This window comes from Tiliqua scincoides, chromosome 1 (genome assembly GCF_035046505.1).
Source record: "Tiliqua scincoides isolate rTilSci1 chromosome 1, rTilSci1.hap2, whole genome shotgun sequence".
NCBI classification, from domain to species: Eukaryota; Metazoa; Chordata; class Lepidosauria; order Squamata; family Scincidae; genus Tiliqua; species Tiliqua scincoides.
Window position 1 is genome coordinate 16,613,286 of NC_089821.1, and position 27,613 is coordinate 16,640,898.

Genomic DNA, 27,613 nt, shown 5'->3' on the forward strand with positions numbered 1-27,613 from the left:
GGTTCACCAGCTGGAAGTGAAGACATACCTTGCAATTGCTCTCCTGCAATGCGTGTTCAGAAGTACATTGCCTCCGAAGCCAGAGGTAGCATACAGCCACCATGACTAGCCAATGATGGACTTTTCTTCCACAAATTTGTCTAACCCCCTTTTAAATTAGCTAGAGGCAATCACCACATCTTGCAATAGAAAGTTTCATGGTTTATTAATAATTATAAGAAATACTTTGTCCTGAATTTCCTGTTAATCAGTGTCATTGGATGTCCCCAGTTCTAGAAACAGGCAGAAAAGCCCCCTCTCTTCCCATAACATGAATAATTTTATAAGCCTCAATGATGTCATGTCCTTCCCTGGCACATCCCCCCTCCCCTTAAATGCCTTTTCTCAAACTAAAAAGCCCCAGGCGCTGCAAAACACAAAAACCAGCAATACCAATAAAACCAATTAAAACATTTTTTTTTTTAAATTGTGCATGTTCAGAAGAATCGAGGCCACACCATCTTTCTGTTGGTACAAAGTTACTTTATTTTCATGTTTTTTTTGTTTTTTTGTTTGTATTATGAACTTCACAGTTTTGTAGTAAAAAGGAAAGACCAAGTCATTTTGTGCACGTTAGCCATACATCTTTATGTGTGAGAAAAGTTACACAAGCCATCCCACTGTAACTAAATAAGTTTGGAAAAGTTGCCAGTAAAATGTTACAGGATTATATTTCCTATGTAGGAATATTCTTTATTTTATCTAGTATTTTTGCAGCAATTGGTTCTTAAAAAGGTGTACAATTTGGGACACTGTGGTTGTATTTGAATCATGTGCATGAAGGAAAATGAAATGTTTATGCTTTTGCCTATTTATGTGTTATAGGAAAGTCATCCTGCCAGGACTGTGGGTTTGAAGAGCCCAAAGTTTAAAGCCACACCATAGGCAACCAATAGCTAGCCTATTGTTTTCATTTTTTGTTCTACCACAAAAAAACAAACTTGTTTCTATTTTGAAAAGAACAAAATCAAAAACCAACTGTAGGACCAGAAATTTGACATGTAGGATTAATCCAGAGTCATTCAGTTGGTAATTTTGCCACTAACCAACTGAGATGTTGGACTCTCCCTTTAGTGCTTTGATCTCAACATTTTAGAAGTCTATCCTTCAAGCCTAAGTATTTGTCTCAAGGGGCAAACAGAAGCTGGGGTAATCACTGAAATTCAGTAGCGTTTGTTGGTACAAAAATGGAAACAGTTGAATAACTGAACAATTCTCAGAAAGTTGATATACAACCATGACCCCACAGCACAGCGGTAATGCACACCCAGTTCTTACATTCAAAATAAACAGCATAAAAGAAATGTCTATTGTATTGGCACAGTGTGCTAGCATGCAGTCCAAATTCACTTCATATACAGGCCATAACAACGTACTCAATCATTAATAAATACGTAAAAGTTACACACTTCCCACACAATCCAAAACACTTGACAATTCCTCTAGCCACTTCATTTCCATCTCCTTCCTTTCAAAACAAAACCTGTGTATTCTTTCTTAAAGTCTACTCTTTCAGAACTCTCGAGATAAATTTCAACTTGTAGAAAGATGCCAGAATCCTGGAATCTTCAGGACAAACAAACAGAATACATTACGAAAATACAGTCAGCTCAGAATTAGTAAAAATGGCAAATTATTTTTTGTCCTTTCCTTCCCCGTGGTTTCTGGCAGAATTTAGGGGAACATGTTCATGTTTCCTGCTGGAGAGGTAGAAGTACAGAAATCAAAAATTTAAACCAAACATCCCTGAAGTATAAGAGAAGAACATTTTACAAACTGACTGAAGGAGCCGTGCAGTTCCAGTGGAAATATTGTTGCAATGAAATGATCAGCACTTTTGTAACTCTCTCAGAGGGACTATGAATTTGTGAACATGCGTCAAAACCTGGTTTAGAGCAGTTCTTCTCAGTTTCAAATAGCAAATATATGGAACCACTCTGGCAAAACGTGATCACACTTCATTAATGAACCATTCTGAAGACAAATAGTCTAAAGCAACCCAAAATGGATTAAAAGGAAAACCTGTCTTTACATCCATCTTAAACACACACACCTCTCTACAAAAATACCAACACACAGAGGGTGCAAGAAGTGCATCACTTGCAACAACTAGATAAATGAAAAGAACATCAATACATTTTTCCAAACACAAACACCACACTCTTTCAACAGAAAATTGTGGGACAGAATTATGCAATGATGCAAAATTAAAAATCCATGTACTCACTAATTCTCAAGACTAGCACAAACACACAGTATTCTTCATGTTTTCTATTCCAAACAGCCTGGCTCTGCAGTCGTCCCCTAAATCATATTCAATTACAGTTGATAACAAGCCACTGTTATTTTTCCCCTCGGTTTTCTATATCGTTGTACACCCTTTTCCTACTGTTCAAAAACTCCAGAGCTTCCTGGTAAAGTTCTCTCATGCTATTCACTTTATGGTATCCCACTTCTCTCTCAATGTGCAAAAAGCTTTCAAAACCTTCCAAAGACATAATGCTGCCCAGATTCCTCCTGCAAACAGGCCTAAGAAGAAAAGATCCTGAGGCAAGGAGACAATTCTGGAACAGTCTTTTCAACATGGAGTCTTGCCAGAAAACTGTTTTGAGAATCTTCAAATGGCAGGGATGATCAACGCTGAGATGGCATAAGGAACATCCCTTCAGAGGTTAAAGCGGCATAATGATTTTAAAAACCTACAGTCCTACACCAGCACAAGATCTTAAGCATTACATGGAATCCAGATTTAATTTATAGGGAGGGGGAAAAGTAACAGGCCCTTGATGGCCTTTGTGTACCTCATCAAAAGCCAAGGTTCAGATGCAATAAGGATATTGGAGAGTGGGTAAGATCCTTAACACTCCCAAGTCTTTTGGCAAGTTAAGTCAACCATAAAGAACAACTTCTACCCTGATGTCTATCCTACTTTTAACACTCTGCTACTGAAAATGTTTCTGTATGCAAAGGTTACATTTTGTTTTCAGATGCCGACTAAAGCACTTGTTGCTCTTAATATTTGCACTTCTGAAGTAATAAAGAAAACAATTCAAAACCTTCACAACCAGTTATTTCTAGTCCATTACCAGAATCTCAGTTTTCCCTTGGAAAACGTCAAAAACAGACTGAAACTGAGACCAAACACTGGCTGTGATTAAAAAGAACCAAGCCACTTTAAGTGGGAACTGCGACACCAAATCCTCTCAAAACAGCACATGCACACACTCAGCCATGCACACACAAACACACCCCTATCTCCTTTGCATTGCAACCACTGCCTTCCTGTTATTAATTTCTCAGGTTGCTTCTTCAACTGTCTTGTTACACTACACCACACATGCACGCACATGATACGCTCAGCTTCTGCTTGGACTCCTTGGACTTTAAAATAGTATTTTTCACCCAGTGGTCTTTTGCCTCTGTCACCTTTCAACTCTTGAAAATTGAAGGTATTCAGTGGAAATAAAACCACAGTGGGACAAGATGACCACCAAAGAGCTGGTTTCCAATCACAAGGTTTCCATGTGTTGGCTGGACAGAAGAGAGCACATTTAATAAATATGCAGGACTTCAGAACGCAACAATTTAAAATGTCACAAAAGGTCATATGTTAAAAAATAAACTCTCAAAATCAGGGTGCCCATTATTGTGGCAAGAGAGCACTGAACTTAAACTGACAGATAACCATGTTTAAAACCTGAAATGATCATCTGCACTGGTCTTTGTACTAAGCTGCCCAGAAGTTTAAAAATAAGTCATAAGTAAATAATTTTACAGACCAGTAATTCTGCTGTGTAGATTGCACAATGTGCTATCCATTATCGTTAGCCAAGCTGGGGCTAAAATGTACAGAAAGGCAAGTATTACAGTGAGTCACTGTGCAGACTTGGCATTTAGAATTGAAGATAGTCGCATTAAAAATGAAGATCAAAAGAAAGTCATTCATTTACTCTAGTATTTCCAATTAACATCTCTCATCAAATGATGCAGGACAAATAAGTAACAAAAGAAAAACAGAGCTCAAGGCTTATACAGCATTTATATTTAGCTCTTTTTAGTATTAAAGTTGTCTAAAGTTAACACTGTAAAATACCTGGGGAATCCTGCATACAACATGAAACAGATGGATAAACAAACAGTGTATGTAGATACCAATGTGAGTATTAAGCACTCTTCTGCAAGATGTGCACCATGTATTTCTTTGACAAGGGCAGCTACCAATTTTCTTTGTTTCCAACAAATTAAAACTAAACATTTGTTTGGTCTGAGTCCGTCAGCCATTCCCTTCTCTACAGAGCAGCATGCAAAATGCCATCGCTGTAGCAAGGAAGTGCCCCTTTTTGCATTCCAAATAGGAGGAGGAAAAAGGAGAGGGCAAGAGGTGAATGAGGCATGGAAACGTTCCTTTATATAAAAAGTACTTCCCAATGTGGGAGGTGAAAAAGCTTTATGAGTCAATCTTGCTATCGTCTTCTGCATGTTTTTCAATATGTCCCACAGCATCCTGGAAAGAGACAGAAACAGAACGTCTACTACCAACCAATTCAGCAGTGTAAGGCGAGTGCGCTATTGACTGAAATGTCATTAGAAGTTTGACGCTTATATTTTACATTTGAGGCAGCACCATGCAGTTTAGTACACAGCAGGAAAGGGGAGCCTGGAAATAAATCAAGAGCCCTGCTTTCCTCTCTCACTTTAATACACCCCTCTCCCATGAACACTATGCATTGTGTCCCAAGAGCTTCTTCAGTGTGTGGAATAAGCTCCGTCTGCACAAGGAGAAAGGGAAATTTTCACCATCTCTCCTTCCCTATGAAGCCCCCCCATGCCCTGGTTGGGGGAATTTCAGGACCACATTTTTAGGGGGCACAGGTGCTGCCAAAAATAGAGATTAAAAAAATGATACCCCTTATGCAAATAGAACTTTATAGATACAACCGTATGACTTTGACCCCATTCTGCTTTTTACCTGGGCCCACTCCCATTCCCAAATTTATCACATGTGTAGGGGGCGTGGTTCAAAGAGTTTCTTTGCTCAGGAAGATCAAGTGTGCCCTCTCTCTTCCACTGTAACAACAGTCAGGCTGCTGTTAACTGAGCGCTGGGGACAACAGATCCATTGATGTGTCTGAATGACCAGTTTGATACTGGCACCAAGACACTCTCCCAAGATAAAATATATTATCTTTAAAAAACACATTAAAAAAAGTACATAAAATGGTTTATGTCTTAAATGGTTTATGTCATAAAATGGTCTTTAAAAAGTACATAAAATGGTTCTGTATCATAAATAATTTTAAGTTACTGATCAATAAAAGATCATGAGAATCTGATTTATTCAAAGAATTGTATGATCTTGTTGGCAACAATTTGAGAAAATAATTTCATGTGTCAAGAAAAATTTAAATATGGGGCAAGTAGTTCTAAGATCACATGAACATGTAATTTTTAAAAGGATTTATACCAATGTTCTTTAAGCAGCTGAATGACGTGAATGTCTTATTTATATTTATTTCAGTATTTATTCCCCTTTTTCCCCCTTAAGGGCAAACTAATACATGTGCAAAAAGCTATGCTATACTTAGCCATCCCTCACATAAACCACCAGCATAACTGCAAGACAAACATTTTCTCACAGTGAAAAAGAGAAATTCTTTATCACATACCTGCTTGGAAACTTTCCGAGAGGTGAAGAAAGCATCACAGTTCTTCCACCGACACTTCAAGGTTTGAAAATTTGGGTTTGTATGGTCATTTAGCAAATGCTGTTTCAGATGGTCCACAACTCCAAATATCAGCGAACATCCGTGCCACTGGCAAGACATTTAAAGAGGTGGCATGATGAAAAGCTTAAAAGCAGGTATTAAATCGATGCAACAAAAGTGACAGGGAGAACTTCATTATTTTCCTCTAGTTCACAACTCACTAGATGGGTTGTGAACCAATTTCAGGTGGGTCCCCATTCATTTCAATTTTATTTTTTAATGTTAGACTTGATGCTACTATGGTATGTGACTGTATTTGGGGGAAATGTGACGCATCTGTACTTTAAACAGGCTACTATGTAAATGCTTTTAACAATGATAGCAAATGGGACTTACTCCTGGGTAACTGTGGGTAGGATTGCAGCCTAGGATTGTCAAAAATTTTCTTGCTTGGTGACATCACTTCTGGTCATGACATCACTTCCGGTGGGTCCTGAAAGATTCTCATTCTAAAAAGTGGGTCCCAGTGCTAGAAGTTTGAGAACCACTGCTCTAGTCTGCTACAATGTTAAAAATGAAGCCCCAAGGATAGTTCAGGATAGGTCCAGGTTGCACTCTTACAGTGTCCAAGCCTTCACAGGCAGCCACAGATCACATCTTGGCCGGTTCTCAAGGTTTTATCTGTCTCTTGTCAGTTGACTCCACCACATTCCCCACACTTCACACTCCTCTTCGAGCTCCATCAGCAATGACTGGTCTCCCATCCAAAGCTAATCCTTCTTAGCATCTTCAGGTAGGGCAAAGCTCAACCTCCAGGCCACACCTCCTGCCCTCCTCCAAACTATGCCTCCTGCCCCAATTATCCTTTCTAATTATATTAAAAAATTATCTGCCCTAAAGAGCAGGCTAGATTAAATTATCTAAAGAGCGGGCTAGAAGTTTCAACGGCAATGGGTTTTAGGCCTAAAGAGTAAAGAACATGCAGTTCCTTACCCAACAACGATAATTCTGCATCAAATTGAGCCGTACAGCCTGGATACTGCCATCGTAGCAGCCCGTATAGATCTGAAAAGGGAAACACCGTGTGTGGTAAAAGCTAACAGAACAAAAGTTTGAAACAAGAGCTAAGGAAACAGTTCTACACACAGTTTTTTGGGAGTAGTACCCATTGTCTTGGGAATAGTTTTCTGAATAGACACATGTAGACTTAATACAATTAATATAACAGCACAATCAAGAATGCCAAGATTAGACTGTATATACAAATATTGCAAAGGGGATGAGAGATATAGTACCTAACAGGGTATAGTTCCCCTGCAGGGAAGGACAAGGAACTTTGTGAGGAAGCTTTATTCATGCCACTGGATGTCCCTCCCTGACCCTGTCTGTGATCCAAAGAGCCCCATGAATGTGCACATGGAGGCAACCATGACAGCAGATTTTTGTCCTATAGTGTCAGCCCCTCATGCCTCACAGGGGTTGCTGCACCGGAGGACTCCATGGCCTTGGCAGGAGACTTTCTGGCAGGTGAGGGCAGCAGCTGCCAGAAAGGGGAACTGAAAATTCTAGTTTCTTAGAAGCAGGTAGGAGCAAAATGGGTAAAACAGGAGGTTGCTTCTCTCACGGGAAGGAACCAAGTTCAGTCATTTGCATAGTTCTGCTTAAAAAGGAATTAGGGAGGAAAACAGCCCTCCTGGGTAAGCCTCCAGTACTGAATGAGACTCCCCAATTTTAAGGACAAAGTTCCTAACAACACAGTCCTGGAACGTGCTGGAATCCCTAGCATGTATGCACTGCTGAAACAGAGACGCCTGCGTTGGCTCGGTCATGTCGTGAGAATGGATGATGGCTGGATCCCAAAGGATCTCCTCTATGGAGAACTCATGCAAGGAAAGCGCCCTACAGGTAGACCACAGCTGCGATACAAGGACATCTGCAAGAGGGATCTGAAGGCCTTAGAAGTGGACCTCAACAAGTGGGAAACCCTGGCCTCTGAGCGGCCCGCTTGGAGGCAGGCTGTGCAGCATGGCCTTTCCCAGTTTGAAGAGACACTTGGCCAACAGTCTGAAGCAAAGAGGCAAAGAAGGAAGGCCCATAGCCAGGGAGACAGACCAGGGACAGACTGCACTTGCTCCCAGCGTGGAAGGGATTGTCACTCCCGAATTGGCCTTTTCAGCCACTCTAGACGCTGTTCCAGAACCACCTTTCAGAGCGCGATACCATAGTCTTTCGAGACTGAAGGTTGCCAACAACAATTTTAAGGAAAAGGTGAAATTGTTACCATGCTTTTATGAATGGTCATGCACATAACCATATCCGAATGTCCTCCGTAGACTTGCAAACGATCATGGGACTTGGAACAAGAAGAAGATTAAAACAGTTAGACATTTCCCAACCTGAGAATTCTGCATTTTTTTTTCAAACTAATGAGCATAAACATCCAAGATGCTTGGACATCACCCTAGTCCCCCACATGCTGGAGACTGGCATTTGGCTCTTTACCTCACTCAGTTTATGAAAACACTGCTTCCCAGTTATGCAGATCTGACATGGACTCATCAGGGAGAATTATGAAATAATGAAATGCATTTAACTTCCCAGGTAAGCTCACAAGCCTTGTCAACATACAAGAAGCTGATACATAAAACAAACTTAAGCATAAGCATACATCTATGTTGGGGCAGAACTACAATCTCATCATAAAGTTGAAAGGAAGGTGCCTTTTGATATAGAGAAAAGTTAACCACTGAATTCTGTGCAACTCTTGTTAAATTGTTAAAAACCCAACATGTAACTCAATGACATCTCAAATATACATTAAAATCAGGCCTTTGGTCAGGCAGAAGGGTTCAAAAGTCTGATCTGCAGAAACAAAAATTCCCATTTTTTGACTTTTATAGCAATTATGGTATGTCACCAAAAGCTACACAATCGAGGATAGACTGGATTAAAAACTCTCATTCTTTACCTGCAGTTCATAAACACGAACAAATTTATCCAAGCAAGCAGTTACCATCACTTTCCCCAGGATGTTCACAACAGTCACGGCATGATTGTGCCCTTTGTAAATTCGCACCAGCTCCCCTGTCTGCAACAGAATGACAATTACAACAACGTAAGTGTAAATACAAGTGGAAAGTAGGTGAATTTTTCCATAAACAAACATTCCTTATGGCATTTAACAGTTAACCATAGGAGACACCGAAACAAAGAGTCAGGTGACACCCAATATATGTTCAACTATTTCTGCATCTTGGCTGGGAAGAGCAGAATCATTCCTTGTACTAGGAAGCGATTCAGTTCAATACCTCCACACTCACAGAACAGAGGAGCTGTAGCTAAGTGCTGTTTGCAGATAGGTGGTTCCAGGTTCAATCAATTTATTAGTAGGGTCAATGGCCAGCACAAAACCACACAACAGAAATGGCATCTCCAGGAGCACTGAAAAAAGTTTCCTGTCTGAAACCTTGGTTAATTGTTAAGAACATAAGAAGAGCCCCACTGGATAAGGCCAGAGACCACCTAGTCCAGCTTCCTATATCTCACAGTGCCCACTGGATGGCTCAGGAAACACACAAGACAACCAAGACACCTGCATTCTAGTGCCACTCATTTGTGCCTGGCATTCTGAGGTACCCTACTGATGCTCCCAATGTGTTGACAGTACTGAGCTAGAAGGAATAATGGTCTTGCTCAATGTATAAGGCAGCTGTCAATGTAACCCTGTATCTGTTAGGAATTATCTTATCTGACCAGCACTCAGTGGAGAGAAAAACCACATACCAAGACAAAATTCAGATAATGGGCTAGGAGACAGTTCACTAAGCACTATTAGGGATTATGGCATCATACTAGTACACCACCACAAAATAAGATGCTGACAAACTGTATTTGCAAATATTGTCAAACTTACATTTTAATGCATGACTACCAGTGGACCACAACAAAATTTCAAACACAGTATGACCACTGTGAATTATGTCTAATTGCGCTTCCCTTTAAAAACACAGTATTAAACCTTCGCTTCAATGAAAGGTTACTATTAGTACATCCTTTTCAAGGGTATATTTTGTGCTCAGTTGCCTATCCAAGAACAAAATGTAGCCTGAAAAGCTACCCTAAAACATTGCTCAATTTAATAATCACTTAAAATGTATGTTTTAGGGCTGGTTTTAAGAAAAAGTTGTAACAACATTTTTAGTACATTTTATTCTTATTAGCAGAGAAGTATAGGGTTCTTGCTGTTTCATAATCTCAAATGTTTGCACCATTGTAATCATATCAGTAACTTACGTGTATGTTGTGGGCATGGACAGACTGGTCACTGGAACCACTGAACACCAAATCATTCACAACCTTTTAAGAAACAATCAAAACAGCAAGATTATCTATGATATTTTATCAAGAAGTACCTCCTGTCTTCTACCATGCTTTTTCACGTGTAAGACCTACCATGACAATATCATTAAATATGAGCCACTCAGCACACAGAGAATTTATTAGAAAGAAAGCCTGAGCACCCATGGGGAAGGAGTTGAATCTGGGAAACCTGGGCTAAAATCTCAGTCCAGCTGTGGACTCAGTGGATGTCCTTGTAGCATGTTACTGTAGTTCAATTTCCACTCCTCATCAGGACCATCATAACATGAGCACATCATCTACTTCACGCAGTTGTGAAAGTAAGATATTGATCGTGATGCTTGGGGCAGGCCATTATACCATTTGAAATTTGCACATAGAATGGTTAACCCATTTTTGCCCAGCCCACAGGTGTACACATTTGGTCCCTGTTGCAAATACGCAACATTGGGCAGAAATGGCTTAAGACAGCTCCCTGCCCCATGGAAGTTAAAATCTAAAATTCAACATGAGAAAGACAACAGATGGAGGAGAGAAGACAGGAGGGAGAACATGCATTAAATTCAGCTTACATGAACATACATAGGAGTAGTTTCAGCAGGGGATATGGACAAAGGGACGAAATAATGGCTTTACAGAAGAGGCAGGTTTTCAGAAGATATGGGGGGGATTACTAGTGGTCAGAAGGGAATTCAAGTCATAAAGAGTATCAAGGGAGAAAGGGCAAGAACAAGGAGAGCTTCAGTCAGTTTAGCACTGTGCGTCAGGAAGAGCAAAGCTCAAACAAGAGTATGAAACCACAGGATTAAATGGGGAAGGCAAGGTCAAGGAAGGACTTGAGGGCAAGCTGGAAGGTAGTGGCAGAGTTCTGGGCAGGTGAGGAAGCAGACAGTAGAGAATGGAAGGCCAGGGGGTAGAAGGTTACAGTACCCATGGGTGGAGATTATCAGTGTTTGAGCCAAAGCACATAGAAATTCTATTTATCAGGGATAGAAAAAAGGATTTATTTTTGCAGTGGTGTACAGCAGCAGTTCTCAAACTCTCGGGGAGAGTTTGAGCTGCTCAAAGTTCTTGAAGTGGTGGGGAGGAGGCAGCGGGGGCAGGGGGAAGGCAGCGGTGCGATCCCCAGGATCATGCCGCTCAGGGGGGCTGCAGTTCACTTACCCAAGTCTTCTGCAGCCTCTCGGAGGTGAGGGGAGCCCTGCACAACCTTCTGCAGGGCTCCGTGCAGCTTCAGAAGTGGAAGTGGAGCAATCGCGCTACACTTCTGCTTCAGCTCCACTTTCGCTTTCAAAGTGACCGCTGCCTCCTCCCTGCCTCTGGGTTGCCCCCACCCCTTAAGAGGACAGAGGCCAGGGTCCACAGGCTGGGGCGTCATGATGCCCCAGTCTGAAAAGCCCTGGTGTACATCATGCAAAAGAGTGATGCCAACAAAGAGGGGCAAAGAACAAAGAGTGTCTATCCAACAATTTAACATATCTAGGTGAAAAGAACATGGTTGTGAAAAATTCATGTTATTAAAAAATCCAATGTTTCTTTCTGTAACTTTTTCAGAACTTTGTCAGGGAAATGAGCCTAGGCAGGACATGTTGCTAGAGAGAAAGCCAGAACGGCAGTTAAAACAGCAACCTCCAGGTGTTTAACTGTAGAGTTCCATTATACTGACTGCCTTCTGAAAGCAAACCCAACGTAATTACAGTATCCATCTTTGCAGGAAACCTCGTCCTTGTTAAACTCTTTTATGCCTGTTCTTTTTATGTTAACTCTTTTATGCCTGTTCTATTGCTTCTCTGTCTATGTTGACAGAGATTGCAATAACAATAAAAACCAGTATTTACACACCACCTTTTTTGGTCACTGGCTCACTCCCTTCACTTTAATACAAGATTGTTCACATAGGCAGGTTTTCTCTAAACCCCCAAGGGTTTTTTTTACAGTAACAGAGAAGTTCTATTTTTCAAGAAAGAAACAACATTCCAGATGGATCTTTCAACAGTTTGGTATCACTTCTGGCCACGGTTGCCTCCCAAGTGAACAAAGTGGCACACAATTTGGGTGAGGCTGGGGCTGTATCAGCTACCTTCAAGAAATAGAAACCCACAAACGAAGCAGAAAAATAGTTTGTTTCAAGAGACTTACCTTCATGCAGAGGACTGTTTTGCTGTGACCTTCAAGGGTTCTAAGTAGCAGTCCATTTCGGGCATCTCGGACACTGATGGTACAATCGTAGGAGCCCACAATTAGCAATTTGCGTGCTCCTTCCTGAGCTGTGGCTAGACAGCTGATTGCTCTAGGACTGTGGCAGTCAAACGTATCAAGTTGCTTGTTAGTCTAAGAAAAAGAAAAGAAACAACCTTAAGCCAACCTTAAGTTTAGTTAAGAAAGCATTACTCAGTCAGAAAGGACACAGCTACTGAACTTTCCTTTGGATTATTCAAACAAGTACGTTTTTCAGTACGTAGGTATATACGCACGCACCCTTCCTCTGTTTAAACGAATTCAAGGTGGTTTACATGGGCAGGCTAATCTAAATCACCATTGTTCAATTGAGTCTTTACAAATATATTCTGTGAATCACAGAATCCACAGTTACCAGGTGTTGCCTTCATAGTGTGGTTTTTTCCCTCCGGCTGTGGGCCATCAAGCAGCAGTTCTCAAGGTTGCTGGTTGGCCTTTGCACACTTCTCTCACTGCGTGGCTAATCTGTTCAACAGTGACTCTGTCCTGCCACAACAGGTACCGCAGCTTGTCACAGCCTGGTAATCTTCTCCCATCCAAAAATCACAACTGCAGATTCACCTGCTTAGCTCTTTAGGCAGTATCAGCAGTTCAACCATCAGTCCACACCGCTTTGGTGCGGATAGCAGCACCCAACTCTAGCTGCTGTTCCAGATCTTTTTAACAACTTTAATGGATGCTAAGGTTGCTATAAATTCTGTATGAGATCATTTTATTGAGCAAATTTGTTTATTGTTTATCCATTCATCTTACATACTGCTGCTTGTCCAAGTCTTTGAAAGGCTTATACAGTATTTAAAAGATTTACACTGGGGGAAAAATAAAAAAAAACACTAAGGAAATGCCCATGACAGGCCGTCATGGGCAGTTGAGCCACCAGCCAGTGCCCAAACTTCAACCCCACACAAGGTCTGACTATATAAAGGAAGGTATAAGTAAACACTCATGTAAAGGAATTGATTTGATTTATTTTACTTGGTAAAATACTTTGTGAACTACCTTTTGTTGAAAAGCAGTATATAAATATTCTTTTTGGGGGGGTTGTTAGCTAAATGTGGCATCTCCACCATCTCTTTTGAAATACACAGCTCTTATACTGACCTTTATACTGAAAGTCACCACACTGCCATTTGCAAGTCCTGCATAAAGGATCCTCCATCTACTGTGCAGACAAAGCACACGATCCTCTAACTTAAATTGATCCACAAGCTCTTTAGTCTAGTAAAAAGAAAATAGCAGTTAGAATATTACTTGAAAGTTTCAGCCACCAGCGTTAGGCAAGCAAGCCACAAGAAAATACTTGAAAACTACCTTTCGTAAGAGGCATGTCCAGTTTAGGAAAGCTAGGCTGCCACATCAGTCTTAATGAAATAATATTTTTCTCACACCTTGTAAGATGCCTGCATGGTTGTAGCCCAACTGCAGAAATGGCCCCCCTGGAATACACTCTGAAAAACCAACAACCTAATACTAAGTACAAATTTAACTATGTGTATATTTGACACTCTTTTCTTGACTATTATATAATTCCATTTCATTAAAGCGCACACCTTTCCTTGGCTCCCTACATATAACTCTTTATGAATTTATTAACTCGAATTCCAGAAACGTGTGCAATCTTTGACTGTACAGCTATAAAGATGGCAAGGCTTGTAACAGTTACAATTAGCCTGCAACTCACACGAGTCCATGCAAAAAGCTGAAATTGCACATAGTCAAAGCTACCTTGAAAATATCTTACAACCAAAAGTACATACTGTCTCTTTAAAAACTACAAGAGGGAGGCAGGAATCAAGACCAACTTGAGGGAATCAAGACCAACTGAGGGATTGGAGAACCAACTGAGGTTCTCCAATCCCAGGTTCACACAGGGACACTTGTTTAATATGTGGAATGGCAGGTAGAACTGTCTACACTATGTAAATTGTTTTGTTCTCCATTTCATTTTTGTTGGTTGAGCATAAGTAGTTGGATTCCCGCAAGCATGCCTAATATGCAGCCCAATTGTATTTGCATGCAACTCCCCTCATTTCTGCTTCAACTAATAGGACAATACCACTGCACAGATGAGCAACCGCCTGGGGTTTCTAGTTGGGCTAATCCTCAATAAATAGCTTCCAGCTGTACCAGCACAGCCCTTAAAGCAGAACATGCAGTTTATGTCTTCATCTTGTGCAAGTAAAGTGCTCTTGCCTATAGCTCTGTTTCATCGGTGGGGTGGGGAAAGAAAGGAAAATTATGAACAGGGAATGAAGTTTGTTTCTTTATGGGCTTATAGATCCTTCAAACAAACATCAATGTCATGTCTACAATCACCTTGATGTTATAGCAATTTATATTGTGGTCACTGGAGCCAGAATAGAGTGCTGCATTTTTCCCTGTTGTCTGAGTCACCAGGAGGCAGTTCACTTTTGAAGTATGTCCTTCAAAGACACCAACACATTTCCTGTTCTGTGGGGGGAGGAGGAAAGCATAATGAGGTTTATTCATTCAAATATGTTCAAACTGACATGTTGCATTGTGCCTTGAACTGACCCACTGCATTGTGCCCTCCGAAGCAAGTACTTTTCATTTATACTAACCAAAAGAGAAATACGATAACAGAACCTGGTGGCCACAACACAGATCTTTAGGAATAAGCCTTCTTCCAAAGCAATTTTCCCTGCCTAAACATTCCTCTTGTTGACTGGGCAGCTCTCCCCTTTCCTTGGCTGTGCAGCTTCTTTTGGTTCCCTTACTCTTTCCACCCCTTGCCTCTGCAGCTTGGGCCTCTCCTGGCTACAAACACAAGCTACATAGGCAAGGAGAGGGATGTTTAGAGGTGCAGAGGTGAGGAGAGGGGACAGTAAGGGTGCAAAGCCAAGCTGAAGAAGCAAGGAGAGGACATGACCAGAAACGCGGGTGGGGCGTGGGCGGCATTAACAGTGGGGTCTGCAGCCTTGAACTTTATTGAGGTTGGGGCATGAAAAAGGTTGAAGACCACTGCCCTACTTCAAAGCAGCAGATGGGCATTTTCCAGAGGTCACTGTGAAAGAAATGTAGATGCAAGGCCAGCTCAAAAACTTGTTTTTTAAAAAATCTTGTTTCCTGCCTGGGGATTCTTGGGAACAGATCTACAGAGTGGGACTTCTTGCTGGGGAACTGGGTACGGCCGGTTCAGAGCCATTGCCACAAACTTCACTATTCTGCTTGGAGAGGAGTTAGTGGCTTGATGGTTATGTAAGACTTTGGAACCTTCCAAGGGCTGAACCTTCCTATTGGCTTGGAAGAGTCACTTTTTGAAAACTTCTGTTGGTGGAGAGGGGAGGGGTCAGACTTCATCAGTTACTTCAAGGAGCATTTTACTTCAGTTGGTGTTAAGTTGGGAGCATGGATGGCCACTTTCCTGGATGTGGGGAAGCTGGGGATAAAATCTGGCCTTCCACATCTTTGTTTTACAAGATCCAGTTAGGCTCAGTTTCATTCTGGTTTTGCTGTTACATAACTGTCCCATAGTCATTTCTCAGACATTCTGGTGACTGGGTGTTACTTCATGGAAGTTTCACGGGGTGGGCTGCAAATTCAGACAACAGCAATACAGTATTCAAGAGCTGCCTCTTTAGCAAGTCTACTTACCACTAAATTATACGCATGGATGGTTTTGTCTGCTGAGCAGGTGTACAGCAAATTTCCAAAAATCTGAATAGCATTCACAGCAGCAGAATGTCCCTCAAAGACCCCTTCTGAAGCTTCTTCATCTTCACCGGGTTCTGAAGAGACTTCTGTCAAATGCACAGTTGCAGGAAAAATAAACATGGCTGAAACACGAGACACAAGCAGCTTGGAGCTAGGATGAGAACCAAGCAATATACAGCTAGCCTACAAGAACCAGGCAAGCTTCATCTGAGCCCAGCAGTTCCCATACTAGAGAAGGCCAAAAAGTTGGTTATTACTGGATAGGGTCTGAAGAATTCAGAAAACCCAGACAAAAAGGGAAGGGTGTAGATAAGAATGTATGGGTGGGAATGTAACTGGGATCACCATCTGTAATAACCTCAGCCCCTAAGGGGGCAGAGACACAGCCTGACCCTTAGGGGCAGACCCTTACATGCTTGCTTCTCATTTCTGTGGCTTTGTGTCTTCTACAAAATAAACTTGGAAAAATTCAAAACTTCATACCTGTTGTGTTTTTGATTTTGCTGCACCAGGAACAAACCACAAGCCCTCTAAGGGCTTTAGCAATTTAGCCAACACAGTTGCCAAAGTTTTCATAAGAACAGCCCCGCTGGATCAGGCCATAGGCCCATCTACTCCAGCTTCCTGTATCTCAGTGGCCCCGCAAATGCCCCAGGGAGCACATGGCAAGAAGAGACCTGCATCCTGGTGCACTCCCTTGCATCTGGCGTTCTGACATAGCCAATTTCTAAACTGATTTTAGTTTAGAGGTTGCACATACACATCATGTCTTGTAACCCGTAATGGATTTTTCCTCCAGAAATTTGTCCAATCCCCTTTTAAAGGCATCCAGGCCAGATGCCGTCACCACATTCTGTGGCAATGAGCTCCGCAGACCAACCACACGCTGAGTAAAGAAATATTCTCTTTTGTCTGTCCTAACTCTCCCAACACTCAATTTTAGTGGATGTCCCCGGCTTCTGGTGTTGTGTGAGAGTGTAAAGAGCATCGCTCTATCCTTCCCATGCATAATTTTGTATGTCTCAATCATGTCTCACCTCAGGCGTCTCTTTTCTAGGCTGAAGAGGCCCAAACGCTGTAGCCTTTCCTCATAAGGAAGGTGCCCCAGCCCAGTAATCATCTTAGTTGCTCTCTTTTGCACCTTTTCCATTTCCACTATGACCTGTGGTGACCAGAACTGGACACAATACTCCAGGTGTGGCCTTACCATAGATTTGTACAACAGCATTTTAATATTAGCCGTTTTGTTCTCAATACCTTTTCTAATGATCCCAAGCATAGAATTGGCCTTCTTTACTGCTGCTGCACACTGGGTCGACACTTTCATCAACCTGTCCACCACCACCCCAAGATCTCTCTCCTGATCTGTCACAGACAGCTCAGAACCCATTACCCTATATGTGAAGCTTTGATTTTTTGCCCCAATGTGCATTACTTTACACTTCAGTTAGCCAAACATCTGGCTTAAAAAATTATGGTAAAAAAATTAAGAAAGAGAAATAGCCAAAGCTGCCAGGTGTTGAGCTAATACAGTTCTATCCCATTACAGTAAAGAACACGAAGCAACTGCTGAATGCCTTGGCTGAAGGAACCAGAAATGGAGCCAAAAACAGCTGAGAGGCTAGAAAAATACCACAATACAGAACTGTTGACCAACCCTCTGCTGTAACTTGGGCCATATTGGCCTTGGTGAACGCAGACTGAGACAGCAGGCACAGAAGGCAAGTTCAAAAGACTTAGGTCTTCTCTCAAAAAGCAGATATTAACATACACAAATCAAGAATCAGGTAAATATAACGTTAAACAGTGCTGATGATTAAACACTGATTCCCAACCGAGCTTCCCTCCCAGGTTAGATCTATCCTACACCCTGAAGCCATGCTGATGTTATTTACTAGTCAAAGAACTATAACCAAAGGCTGATGGTATGAACCTTAGATGGTATGAGTCTGGAACCCTGAGTTGCTGGCTGAGCGCAAGTCACACAGAGCCTGAAGAGCTTGAAAAACTTGCTAACCCAAAGAACCCCAAGGGCTATGAGCAGCCTTCTTTTATAGCTGGCTCTGCATATGGCATGCTACTTAGGTGGCGCACAGTCCACTACTCTGTGCCCCCAGCACTCTAAGACAGGGGTGTCAAACATAAGGCCCGGGGGCCAGATGCGGCCCCCAGAAGCTTTTTATCTGGCCCTCAGGTTCTCAGCTGCTGAGCAATGCTGAGATATGTTGGCAACCTTCAGTCCCGAAAGACTATGGTATCGCGCTGAGATACTACTGCTGAAAAAGGTAACCCACGTGAAAATTGGGCTTTTCCATATCTTGAAATATGATCAAGATTTGCATATTTTCTCTTCTGTCTTTTGCTGCTAGTGAGTTTCTATGTGAGAACAAAGTGTTGATTTCTGGCCATCAGCTGCTTAATGATGTCACTTTCTGCTTAATGATGTCACTTCCGGTCCCAGCAGGCATCCTGAATGCTAACTTCCGCCCTCTATATGAAACGAGTTTGACATCCCTGCTCTAAGAGAATTGCAAAGATACAGTTTTTACTGAGGTTCTCTGCTCACTCTTCCGCCCCTCCTGGGAATGTATCAACCTTGGGGTGAAAAAAAGATTGTCTCCGAGCAGAAAGTGCTAGTGGGACAGTATTAAACAATACAGATGGGGCCTTCATAACTGCTCAACCTGGACCCGCATTGAGTCAGACTTGGCCCAAATACTAAGCCCTTCAGAGGCAACTGGAGCTGTGCTCAGCAGGTTTCAGAATGGCCAGAGGGGGCCCCCCCCAGCAACTTCTGGTTTCTGAAGGGAAATTGGAAGTGATGTGTTTTTGCATCCTTTAGAAAGCCCTCCGAAGGCAACTGCAGCACAGCCCCCGTTGCCTCCAAAGGGCTTAAAGGGGCCAAAACCGTGGATTTCATTATCCACAATGGTGCGCGAACAGATACCGAGGAATACTGAGGCCCCACCTGTACAGAAATTCTCTTTAACAGTCCCTCCTTTGAATCTAATTCTATGGAGTAGTGTTGGGTTCACTGCACTGCAAATGGTATTGGAGCAGACAGTTTCATAGGGAGCATAGACAGAAGCAACATCTAAAAAAAAGAATATCAATGAAACCACTAATGCAACAATTCAAATGATGAAGCCCTTCTTTAGCCTGCCCAACCATTCTGGGATGCAGCCCGAAAAGATCTGGGTCCACTCTCCTATGCCCTTTATCCAGCCCGGTGTATCTTGGCTGATAGTCCATGTTGTTGGCTATTTGTCTTAAGTGCTGAACTCTGTCAAAGACTTGTTCAGAGTTGTCATTTACGAACATGCAACACTTCTTGCCAATTAGCGCATAAGCCTCTCCTTTCGCAGCCAACATGAAGTCCAAAGCCAATCTGTTCTGAAGAGTCATTGTTCTTACTCCCTAAAGTTCTTCCCCATGGGATCTGATTAGTATGTTATTGCAATCGATCCTTAAGTTTCCTCTAAAATGTATAATTATTAGAACATTGTTCTGGCATATCCAAAAGCAAAAGACTCAGATATGAATTCACAACTTGTGAACACAGAATGGAACTTGTCAGTCAGAATGAAACACTTGTCAGTCAAACTGGTTGCCCCATTTACACTGCTCCCCAACATACATTTCTGACATACAATGCTGTAACTTGATCACACCCATCGGTTCACAGGTAGGCTGATCTGGACCTCTCGTTTGACTTCCAGTAATGGACTGTTGTGGGGGTGCCATTGAAGTTGGTAAGTCCAAAAATGCAAATGCAACTTCTTGATCTTCTGCCTCTAGTAACTCCATCATCCCTCCTTCTGCTCCTCCAACACTCTGAACAATATGCTCATTTTCCATTCTCTACAAAGTTTGTTCTCTCACATACAATATTCAGCCCATACTCTCCCAACTCCTCCAACCTAGCCTATTTCTCTTTCAATAGGCGCGACTATCATACAGGGTCTTGGTTATCCAAAATCTCTGTAGAATTCGATCTGCTTGAAGGTAGCTTAGTAACTCCATTCTCTTCTCTTTGCTGAACTTCCAGGTCTATTTGCAATTTTACTCTGGTTATAATCTTTTACTATCTATACTAGTTCTGCTAAAGATTTTACTCAGCACTCACACACAATTTTAATGAAATGTCCTCGTATACTCCTCAGCCTTTCATATAATCATTCTAACTGAAGCCACTCTGCCAAACAAGTTACAGTCCTGTACACACCCCAGGATTCACAGACCATAGGCTCCCACTTTTCTGGGCAATTCAAGCCAAGAAGAAGAGAAAAGAGATAGACGAGGGTACGGAGTGCCCATTTCCTTCACAGAAAATAAACCCACTCAGGGTTATCAAAGTAGTCCAATTTGGTTTAAAACCAAATAAATATCTACAGAAAGGTGGCTGTATTCATGGACAGACAAGCAGGCATTCATTTACAACATTAGAACCAAAAGAAAAGGAGGAATTCATAAAAAAACTAACTCCTCAAGTCTACTTACTTGTGCAGATGATCAGAGGACAATGAGCTCTCTCTCTCTCTCTCTCTCTCTCTCCCTTCTTCAGAACTCCTTTACAGTCTCCACCTCCAGCCCAATCCTCTGACCGAGCTTTCCCTCTCCAATAATCAAATTAATTTCCTCCAGTTGATACAAGGGTACTAACAATCTACTAAGGAGGAGACAAACTGAAACCTTAAGGGGCCATTACATTACATACCTGATGAGTTTTTGGAGCCTCTTATGGATGATATGGATGTTTGTGTCTCGGCCACGCTAGAGAAGAAATATAATGCAATTTGAATTTATAACAAGTACTGTATACAAAAAGCCACAAGTTCAGAATATTTTAAACACAGGGTTCCACAATACCACTTGCCACAGCAAATGGAGGGATTGTCATAATATAATAGTCTAGAATGCCTTCATGCCAGCTGGTTTCCTTCTCAGCCTGGCCTCCCCCTGGCTGCTTCACCTCTCATGCTCAACTGACAGCAACTCCTCTCTGCCGTGTAGGGTCAGCTAGTCATAGTATCAGTTTGATGACAGTTCCCAGATACTTCCAGTTGTTTCGAACTGGTGTCCTCATATCTTCAGGTATACAAGGTGGCAGCTCTACCACTGAGCCAAGCCCACAGCTGCAGAGCAACTGTGAGACCAATCCCCACTTCTTCCCCAGCTCCAAGCTTGGGAGGAAAGCTGAGGGATGTCTGGCTGCTTAGAGCACCTCAGAAACATAGGGCAAAACTGCCAGACCTCTGACATCTAACAGACCTCTGCCAGATCTCAAACATCCTCTCCAGCTTCAAGTTAGAGAGAAGAATGGATGGGTTTCATGAGGCAATTCAACTGGACTTCCAAAGCGCTCAGAAGGGCTGCACAATTGTGGAGACAACCTCCATCTACTAAACTCTAATGCTTTGTGTCAGGCCTTTGGCATCTCTCAGGTCTTAAATTGTTATGAGCCAGGATGTGGCAGAGGGACCTTGATGTCCAGGCCCGGTGTGATGTAAACAAATGTAACTGCAGCACTGATTAATAAGTAGATGCACCTGTGTAACGTAGGAGCTATGTGACTCAAGGAGCTGTGATGTGAGTCAAGAAGCCCATGGAGGAGTGGTGCAATGCACCACTGGGTAGCCAATCAGAGCAGGTCACAAGACTGTCATGAGACTATGAGGTTGCCCTGTTCTGATTGGCCAGCTCAAGTATATAAGGGGACTGGTGCAGACACAAGTGTGGTTTGATTGTAGTGGATGTTCTAGGTGAAGTATGGCTGGTTTGTTTTGTGACTTGGAGTGCTTATTATGACTGTGCCTTGCTGAGGGAGAGTCAGCATGGCTTCTGTAAGGGTAAGTCTTGCCTCACGAACCTTATAGAATTCTTTGAAAAGGTCAACAGGCATGTGGATGTGGGAGAACCCGTGGACATTATATATCTGGACTTTCAGAAGGCGTTTGACATGGTCCCTCACCAAAGGCTACTGAAAAAACTCCACAATCAGGGAACTAGAGGACAGGTCCTCTCGTGGATTGAGAACTGGTTGGAGGCCAGGAAGCAGAGAGTGGGTGTCAATGGGCAATTTTCACAATGGAGAGAGGTGAAAAGCAGTGTGCCCCAAGGATCTGTCCTGGGACCGGTGCTTTTCAACCTCTTCATAAATGACCTGGAGACAGGGTTGAGCAGTGAAGTGGCTAAGTTTGCAGACGACACCAAACTTTTCCGTGTGGTAAAGACCAGAAGTGATTGTAAGGAGCTCCAGAAGGATCTCTCCAGACTGGCAGAATGGGCAGCAAAATGGCAGATGCGCTTCAATGTCAGTAAGTGTAAAGTCATGCACAATGGGGCAAAAAATCAAAACTTTAGATATAGGTTGATGGGTTCTGAGCTGTCTGTGACAGATCAGGAGAGAGATCTTGGGGTGGTGGTGGACAGGTCGATGAAAGTGTCGACCCAATGTGCGGCGGCAGTGAAGAAGGCCAATTCTATGCTTGGGATCATTAGGAAGGGTATTGAGAACAAAACGGCTAGTATTATAATGCCGTTGTACAAATCGATGGTAAGGCCACACCTGGAGTATTGTGTCCAGTTCTGGTCGCCGCATCTCAAAAAAGACATAGTGGAAATGGAAAAGGTGCAAAAGAGAGCGACTAAGATGATTACAGGGCTGGGGCACCTTCCTTATGAGGAAAGGCTACGGCTTTGGGCCTCTTCAGCCTAGAAAAGAGACGCTTGAGGGGGGACATGATTAAGACATACAAAATTATGCAGGGAATGGACAGAGTGGATAGGGAGATGCTCTTTACACTCTCACATAACACCAGAACCAGGGGACATCCACTAAAATTGAGTGTTGGGCGGGTTAGGACAGACAAAAGAAAATATTTCTTTACTCAGCATGTGGTCGGTCTGTGGAACTCCTTGCCACAGGATGTGGTGCTGGCGTCTAGCCTAGACGCCTTTAAAAGGGGATTGGATGAGTTTCTGGAGGAAAAATCCATTATGGGGTACAAGCCATGATGTGTATGCGCAACCTCCTGATTTTAGAAATGGGTTAAGTCAGAATGCCAGATGTAGGGGAGGGCACCAGGATGAGGTCTCTTGTTATCTGGTGTGCTCCCTGGGGCATTTGGTGGGCCGCTGTGAGATACAGGAAGCTGGACTAGATGGGCCTATGGCCTGATCCAGTGGGGCTGTGTCCCTGACTTCTGGACTGTTTCACTGACTACTCAAACAGTCAGCTACTAGGGAAGGCTAGAAAGAACGAAGATAAACACTTACACCTGTGTCTTGGACTCAGAGGCCAACCATTGGCCCCCTCTCTCCTGCAGGTAACTGCTAAAGCCTCTGGTTTGCCAGAGACATTAGCTTAAGGGCAAGAGCCAAAAGGCTCACGGCCTGTGGCTCTTAGCCCAGGGATCATGCCCAGAAGACTGAAGATCCTTTCCTAGCTGGAGGACTTAAACAACATTTGGATCATCCTCCCTTCTTTTTCAGCTGCGGGGGAAAGAGGAGCCACACAAATACTTAGCACAGCACAGTTTCTTCCCAGTAGAGAAGTGGTCTGTGAAACATCAGGCATTAGAGTTGTCTTGCTTTTATTTAATTTTTATAAGCTGCTCTGCTGGTTATTCTGTTTGTATAGGCCAATCTCAGAAGGTGGGCCTTGCCATGAGCATGTGTTTCTTATTAGGAGGGAGCTGAGGGGAGGGGTGCCACTATCAAGAGTGATGGGCCAGGGGAGATATGGTGTTGGGGGTTGGACAGGCCGTTTCAGGAGAAGGAAAACCCATCATAGGCAGATCATCTCTCCTTCTGGTCCTTCCCTCAATTCTCAGATGCCTGGTTGTCTTGGCAGTGAGATCCTGGATCTGAAGCTGCTGCTTCTGAACACTGGGTTGGTGAATAACAAAACCTGTATCATCTGGGATTTAATCCTGGATGAGAAAGTCAACCTGGTATGCATTAGAGACCTTGCCCAGCTTGGCAAATAAGAGCTGCCTGGGGTGGACTGGTCAAGAGGACAGGGAGGGTGGTCAATTCTTCTCTGATGGAGGGGATACTACCGTTTGTTTTGAAGTGGGCAGTGCTTAGGCCACTCCTGAAGAAACCCTCCCTGGACTCCACTGTACTAAACAATTATTGCCCAGTCTCTAATATCCCATTTCTAGGCAAGGTGATTGAGTGGGTGGTGGCATCTCAGCTCCAGAGGATCCTGGATCCTTTTCAATCTGGTTTCAGGCTGGGCTTTGGGACATGAAACCATTGGGAGAGGTCATGTGGGGATTTGGAGTGGGGTGCCATCAATATGCTGATGACATCCAGCACTATCTCCCCTTTCCTCCAGATTCCAGGGTGGCAGTTGGGGTCCTGGAGCACTGTCTGGAGGCAGTAGGGATCTGGATGAGGGCTAACAAGCTGAAATTAAATCCGGATAAGACAGAGGTTCTCCTGGTTCAGAAATTCTTGATGCAGGTGCTGGAGTATTGGCCTGCGCTGAATGGGGTTGCACCTCCCCCCCCCAAGGAGCAGGTCTGCAGCTCGGGGGTTTGCCTGGACTCACAGCTGCTCCTGGATTCTCAAGTGGCAGCTGTGGCCAGGGGGGTCTTTGCTCAGCTTCAGCTGGTGCACCAGCTGTGGCTGTATTTGGATCGTGCAGACTTGGCCATGGTGATTCATGCCAGTGACATTGAGGTTAGATTGTTGTAACGAGCTCTATGTGGAGCTGCCCTTGAAGATGGTTCGGAAATTGCAACTAGTGCAGAATGCGGCAGCCTGTGTGGTTACTGAAGGTAGGTGGTTTGACTCTGTTGGGCTGCTTCTCCAGCAGCTGAATTGGCTGCCCATTCGTTTCTAGGCCCAATTCAACGTGCTGGTTTTGACCTTTAAAGCCCTATAATGCTCTGGGTATCTTAGAGATCGCCTACTCCCATACAATCCAGCCCATCCCCTTAGGTCATCAGAGAAGGCCTTTCGAGTGCTGCCGCCCAGGGTGGTACGTGGGGCGGTGGTAAGAAATAGGGCCTTCTCAGTAGTGGCACCAACATTATGGAACTCCCTCCCCCTTGATTTATGAACTGCTCTCTCTTTTGAAACTTTCCGGCGAGGCCTGAAGACATTTCTTTTCAGACAAGCTTTCTGAGTTCCTGGTCTTTTTAACATCTTTTACAGGCTTGGGACCTTTTTTACAAACTGCTGCTGTCTGCTCCTTTTACATCTTTTTATCTGATTGCTATTTTTAAAAATGTTCTTGTTTTAATTCATGTTTTTAATAATTATTGTAAGCTGCCTTGGGTCCCTTTGGGGAGAAAGGCGGGGTACAAATGAAGTAAATAAATACTCTTCTGCCTGCTCCTTCCAATACATGCTTCTATACTCAACCAGCTTGTGTCTGTGGCTTTGGCTTTGGGATTGGTTGCTTCCTGTGCTGCCCCACTCAGCTGCAACTCTGCTTTGCTGCCGAGGGGGCTGGGCCCATCCTCCTGACAGCCTGACACTTTGTGTTAGCAATCGCAAAGCATTCCATGAAACAAGTTTCCTATAGGAATTATTCGTTGAATGGTTTTCAGCTGGGAAGAACTTTATTATTTACTGAAAAAACCATATTTCCAGCCAAAGACAACTGAGGTCAGAAATAGTTTTATGATTCCTATTTAAAGACCAGTTAAACCTAACATGATCAGGAAGCCACAGCAGCAGGGACCATGAAAGCACAAAAGATACACCTTGTATGCCCAAACACACATTTTCCAACTCACCTTCTACCAATGCCATCCTTATAGTTTGTTCCGATTTCACTAGTCGAGCTCACTTCATCGTAACCAGACCGAGATTCCTCCCTTAAAACCTGTTCTAAGAAGTTGAAGGCATCCCTCTTAGAAGGGCTGTCTGGTTTTTCATCTCCTGACTCCGACGAACTGATGGACACCACTTCAAGAGGAGATTTAGCAACCTCGACCAATTCCACTGAAGTGTCACTCTCATCTTGTTTCCTCGTATTTTCCTCACCAAACTCTTGCTTTGGGGGAGTGGACGTGGTAACTTTTGCTGTTGTGGGCACCTTTAGTACCTTGACTTTCCTAAAAGGTTTGGAGTCACTTATGTCCTGTTCGGTATCACTGTTCTCAGGCACACGGGCTGCTCGTAACGCTTTCTTCTTCTTCAACTTCTTTTTCTTCTTGTTCACTTTACTTTCTGAGGAGACCAGGGTAGAGATTGCCATCTGCTCAGGTTGTTCAGTCATGGGATCTTCATCCACAGGCATTTCAGAAGGAAAGATTTGGTTTTGAGAAGAACTATTGCATGGCTCTGAGAAGGCACTGTCTGCTGGGGATTTGGTTTCTTCTGTTTTCCCCGACAAAGGTGAACACCTAGGGAAAGAATGACCAGATAAGCTGGCCCTTCTCTTATCTGAAGATGGATTTTCAACATCTTCATCAGGCTGCTGGAAATCAGTGAGCCCTGACACAGATGCTGTAGCAGAAATAACTGGGTGCAGTGAAGGTTTTGATCTTGCATTCCCTAAAAAAATGCAGACAAGATAAGTATTTGTTTAAAGCAAACAATTCACATTTTATGATCCCAGCTTTACTCTCAAATTGAAGCTGTGATGGCTCACACTGGGAATTATAGAGCTTTCCAGATTTTCACATCATGAATCATGACTACTAAGTGTTAATGGTTATTGCATCCTTTTGGTGAAAACCTTTCCTCCATGTTTCCCAACCAAGCATTTTTCATTATGATGCTGTACTTTTACTACCAGGCTCTTTTCCCATTTTGGCTAATCATCTTTGTTTATAACTAGTTTATTAAGTTTGTTTTGACCCTTTGTCTGCCTGGTCCACATTCAGTGGACTGTCTTGTCTCTTCACTCTGAAGATGCTACTGTGGAACTGATTTTTAGTTGGAACTTTTGGTAGGGCCTCTGAGAGGAATTTTATCAGGGGGTACAAAGTTTCTTTTGGGCCCCTTCCCAAAGAGGTATAGTGGGGTGGGCAGAATGGGGGCAAAACAGGCAGGGGGAAAGTGGCAACAGCCAGAATAGTCTTTGGAGACCAGTTCTACCAGTCTTCTCAATGCAGAGCTCAGGTCTGCCTGCCTGCCTGGCGTTGGCAGCTAGATACATTAATATAGAAAAACAAACACTCCTAAGTCTCTAAAATCATTCAGATGTAGAAAATCATTGCAGGAGATTAACATCATTGTATTCAGGCTCACTCTAGAATGGAGAGTGCTATATGTACACCAAAACCAACTTCTGCAAGGGCTGCAGTTCCACAGTTGTGTGGCTCACCATGTACTCCTTCATGGTAAGTGGATCCACAAGCCAAAGAGCTACCGTAGCAGGTCGGTTTCCTCCCAGAGGTGACACAGTTAAGGAATGTATGCATTCCTGGGCTTTGTGGCAATAGTTGCTAGGAGCATTACCATGAGCACATGGCAGCATTCCACATCGGCAGTGAGTCTGGATGAGATTGGAAAATGTAAGATCCCAGGAAATTTCTGGGCCCCCTCCTTTGGCTCCTGGGCCCCCTTTCTGCTCCTGGGCCCGGGTACAAATTACCCCCTTTACCCCTCACTCCTAGACGCTGACTTTT

General features: G+C 43.2%; 1 protein-coding gene across 1 annotated transcript in view; it reads right to left on the reverse strand.

The window, feature by feature from the left end:
- Positions 1 to 501: 501 nt before the first annotated feature.
- The window catches only part of ZNF106 (zinc finger protein 106), a 73,635-nt gene continuing 46,523 nt past the window's right edge, over positions 502 to 27,613 (reverse strand). Inside the window, exons 11-22 of the mRNA XM_066630987.1 lie at positions 25,772 to 26,534; positions 20,734 to 20,789; positions 15,957 to 16,102; positions 14,658 to 14,792; positions 13,443 to 13,559; positions 12,243 to 12,434; positions 10,038 to 10,100; positions 8,713 to 8,832; positions 8,026 to 8,097; positions 6,738 to 6,809; positions 5,706 to 5,852; positions 502 to 4,543 (exon numbers count right to left, since the gene is read on the reverse strand). Of these exons, the coding sequence (XP_066487084.1) occupies positions 4,487 to 4,543; positions 5,706 to 5,852; positions 6,738 to 6,809; positions 8,026 to 8,097; positions 8,713 to 8,832; positions 10,038 to 10,100; positions 12,243 to 12,434; positions 13,443 to 13,559; positions 14,658 to 14,792; positions 15,957 to 16,102; positions 20,734 to 20,789; positions 25,772 to 26,534 (1,940 nt within the window). The 3' untranslated portion in view covers positions 502 to 4,486. The remainder of the gene's footprint in view (positions 4,544 to 5,705; positions 5,853 to 6,737; positions 6,810 to 8,025; positions 8,098 to 8,712; positions 8,833 to 10,037; positions 10,101 to 12,242; positions 12,435 to 13,442; positions 13,560 to 14,657; positions 14,793 to 15,956; positions 16,103 to 20,733; positions 20,790 to 25,771; positions 26,535 to 27,613) is intronic.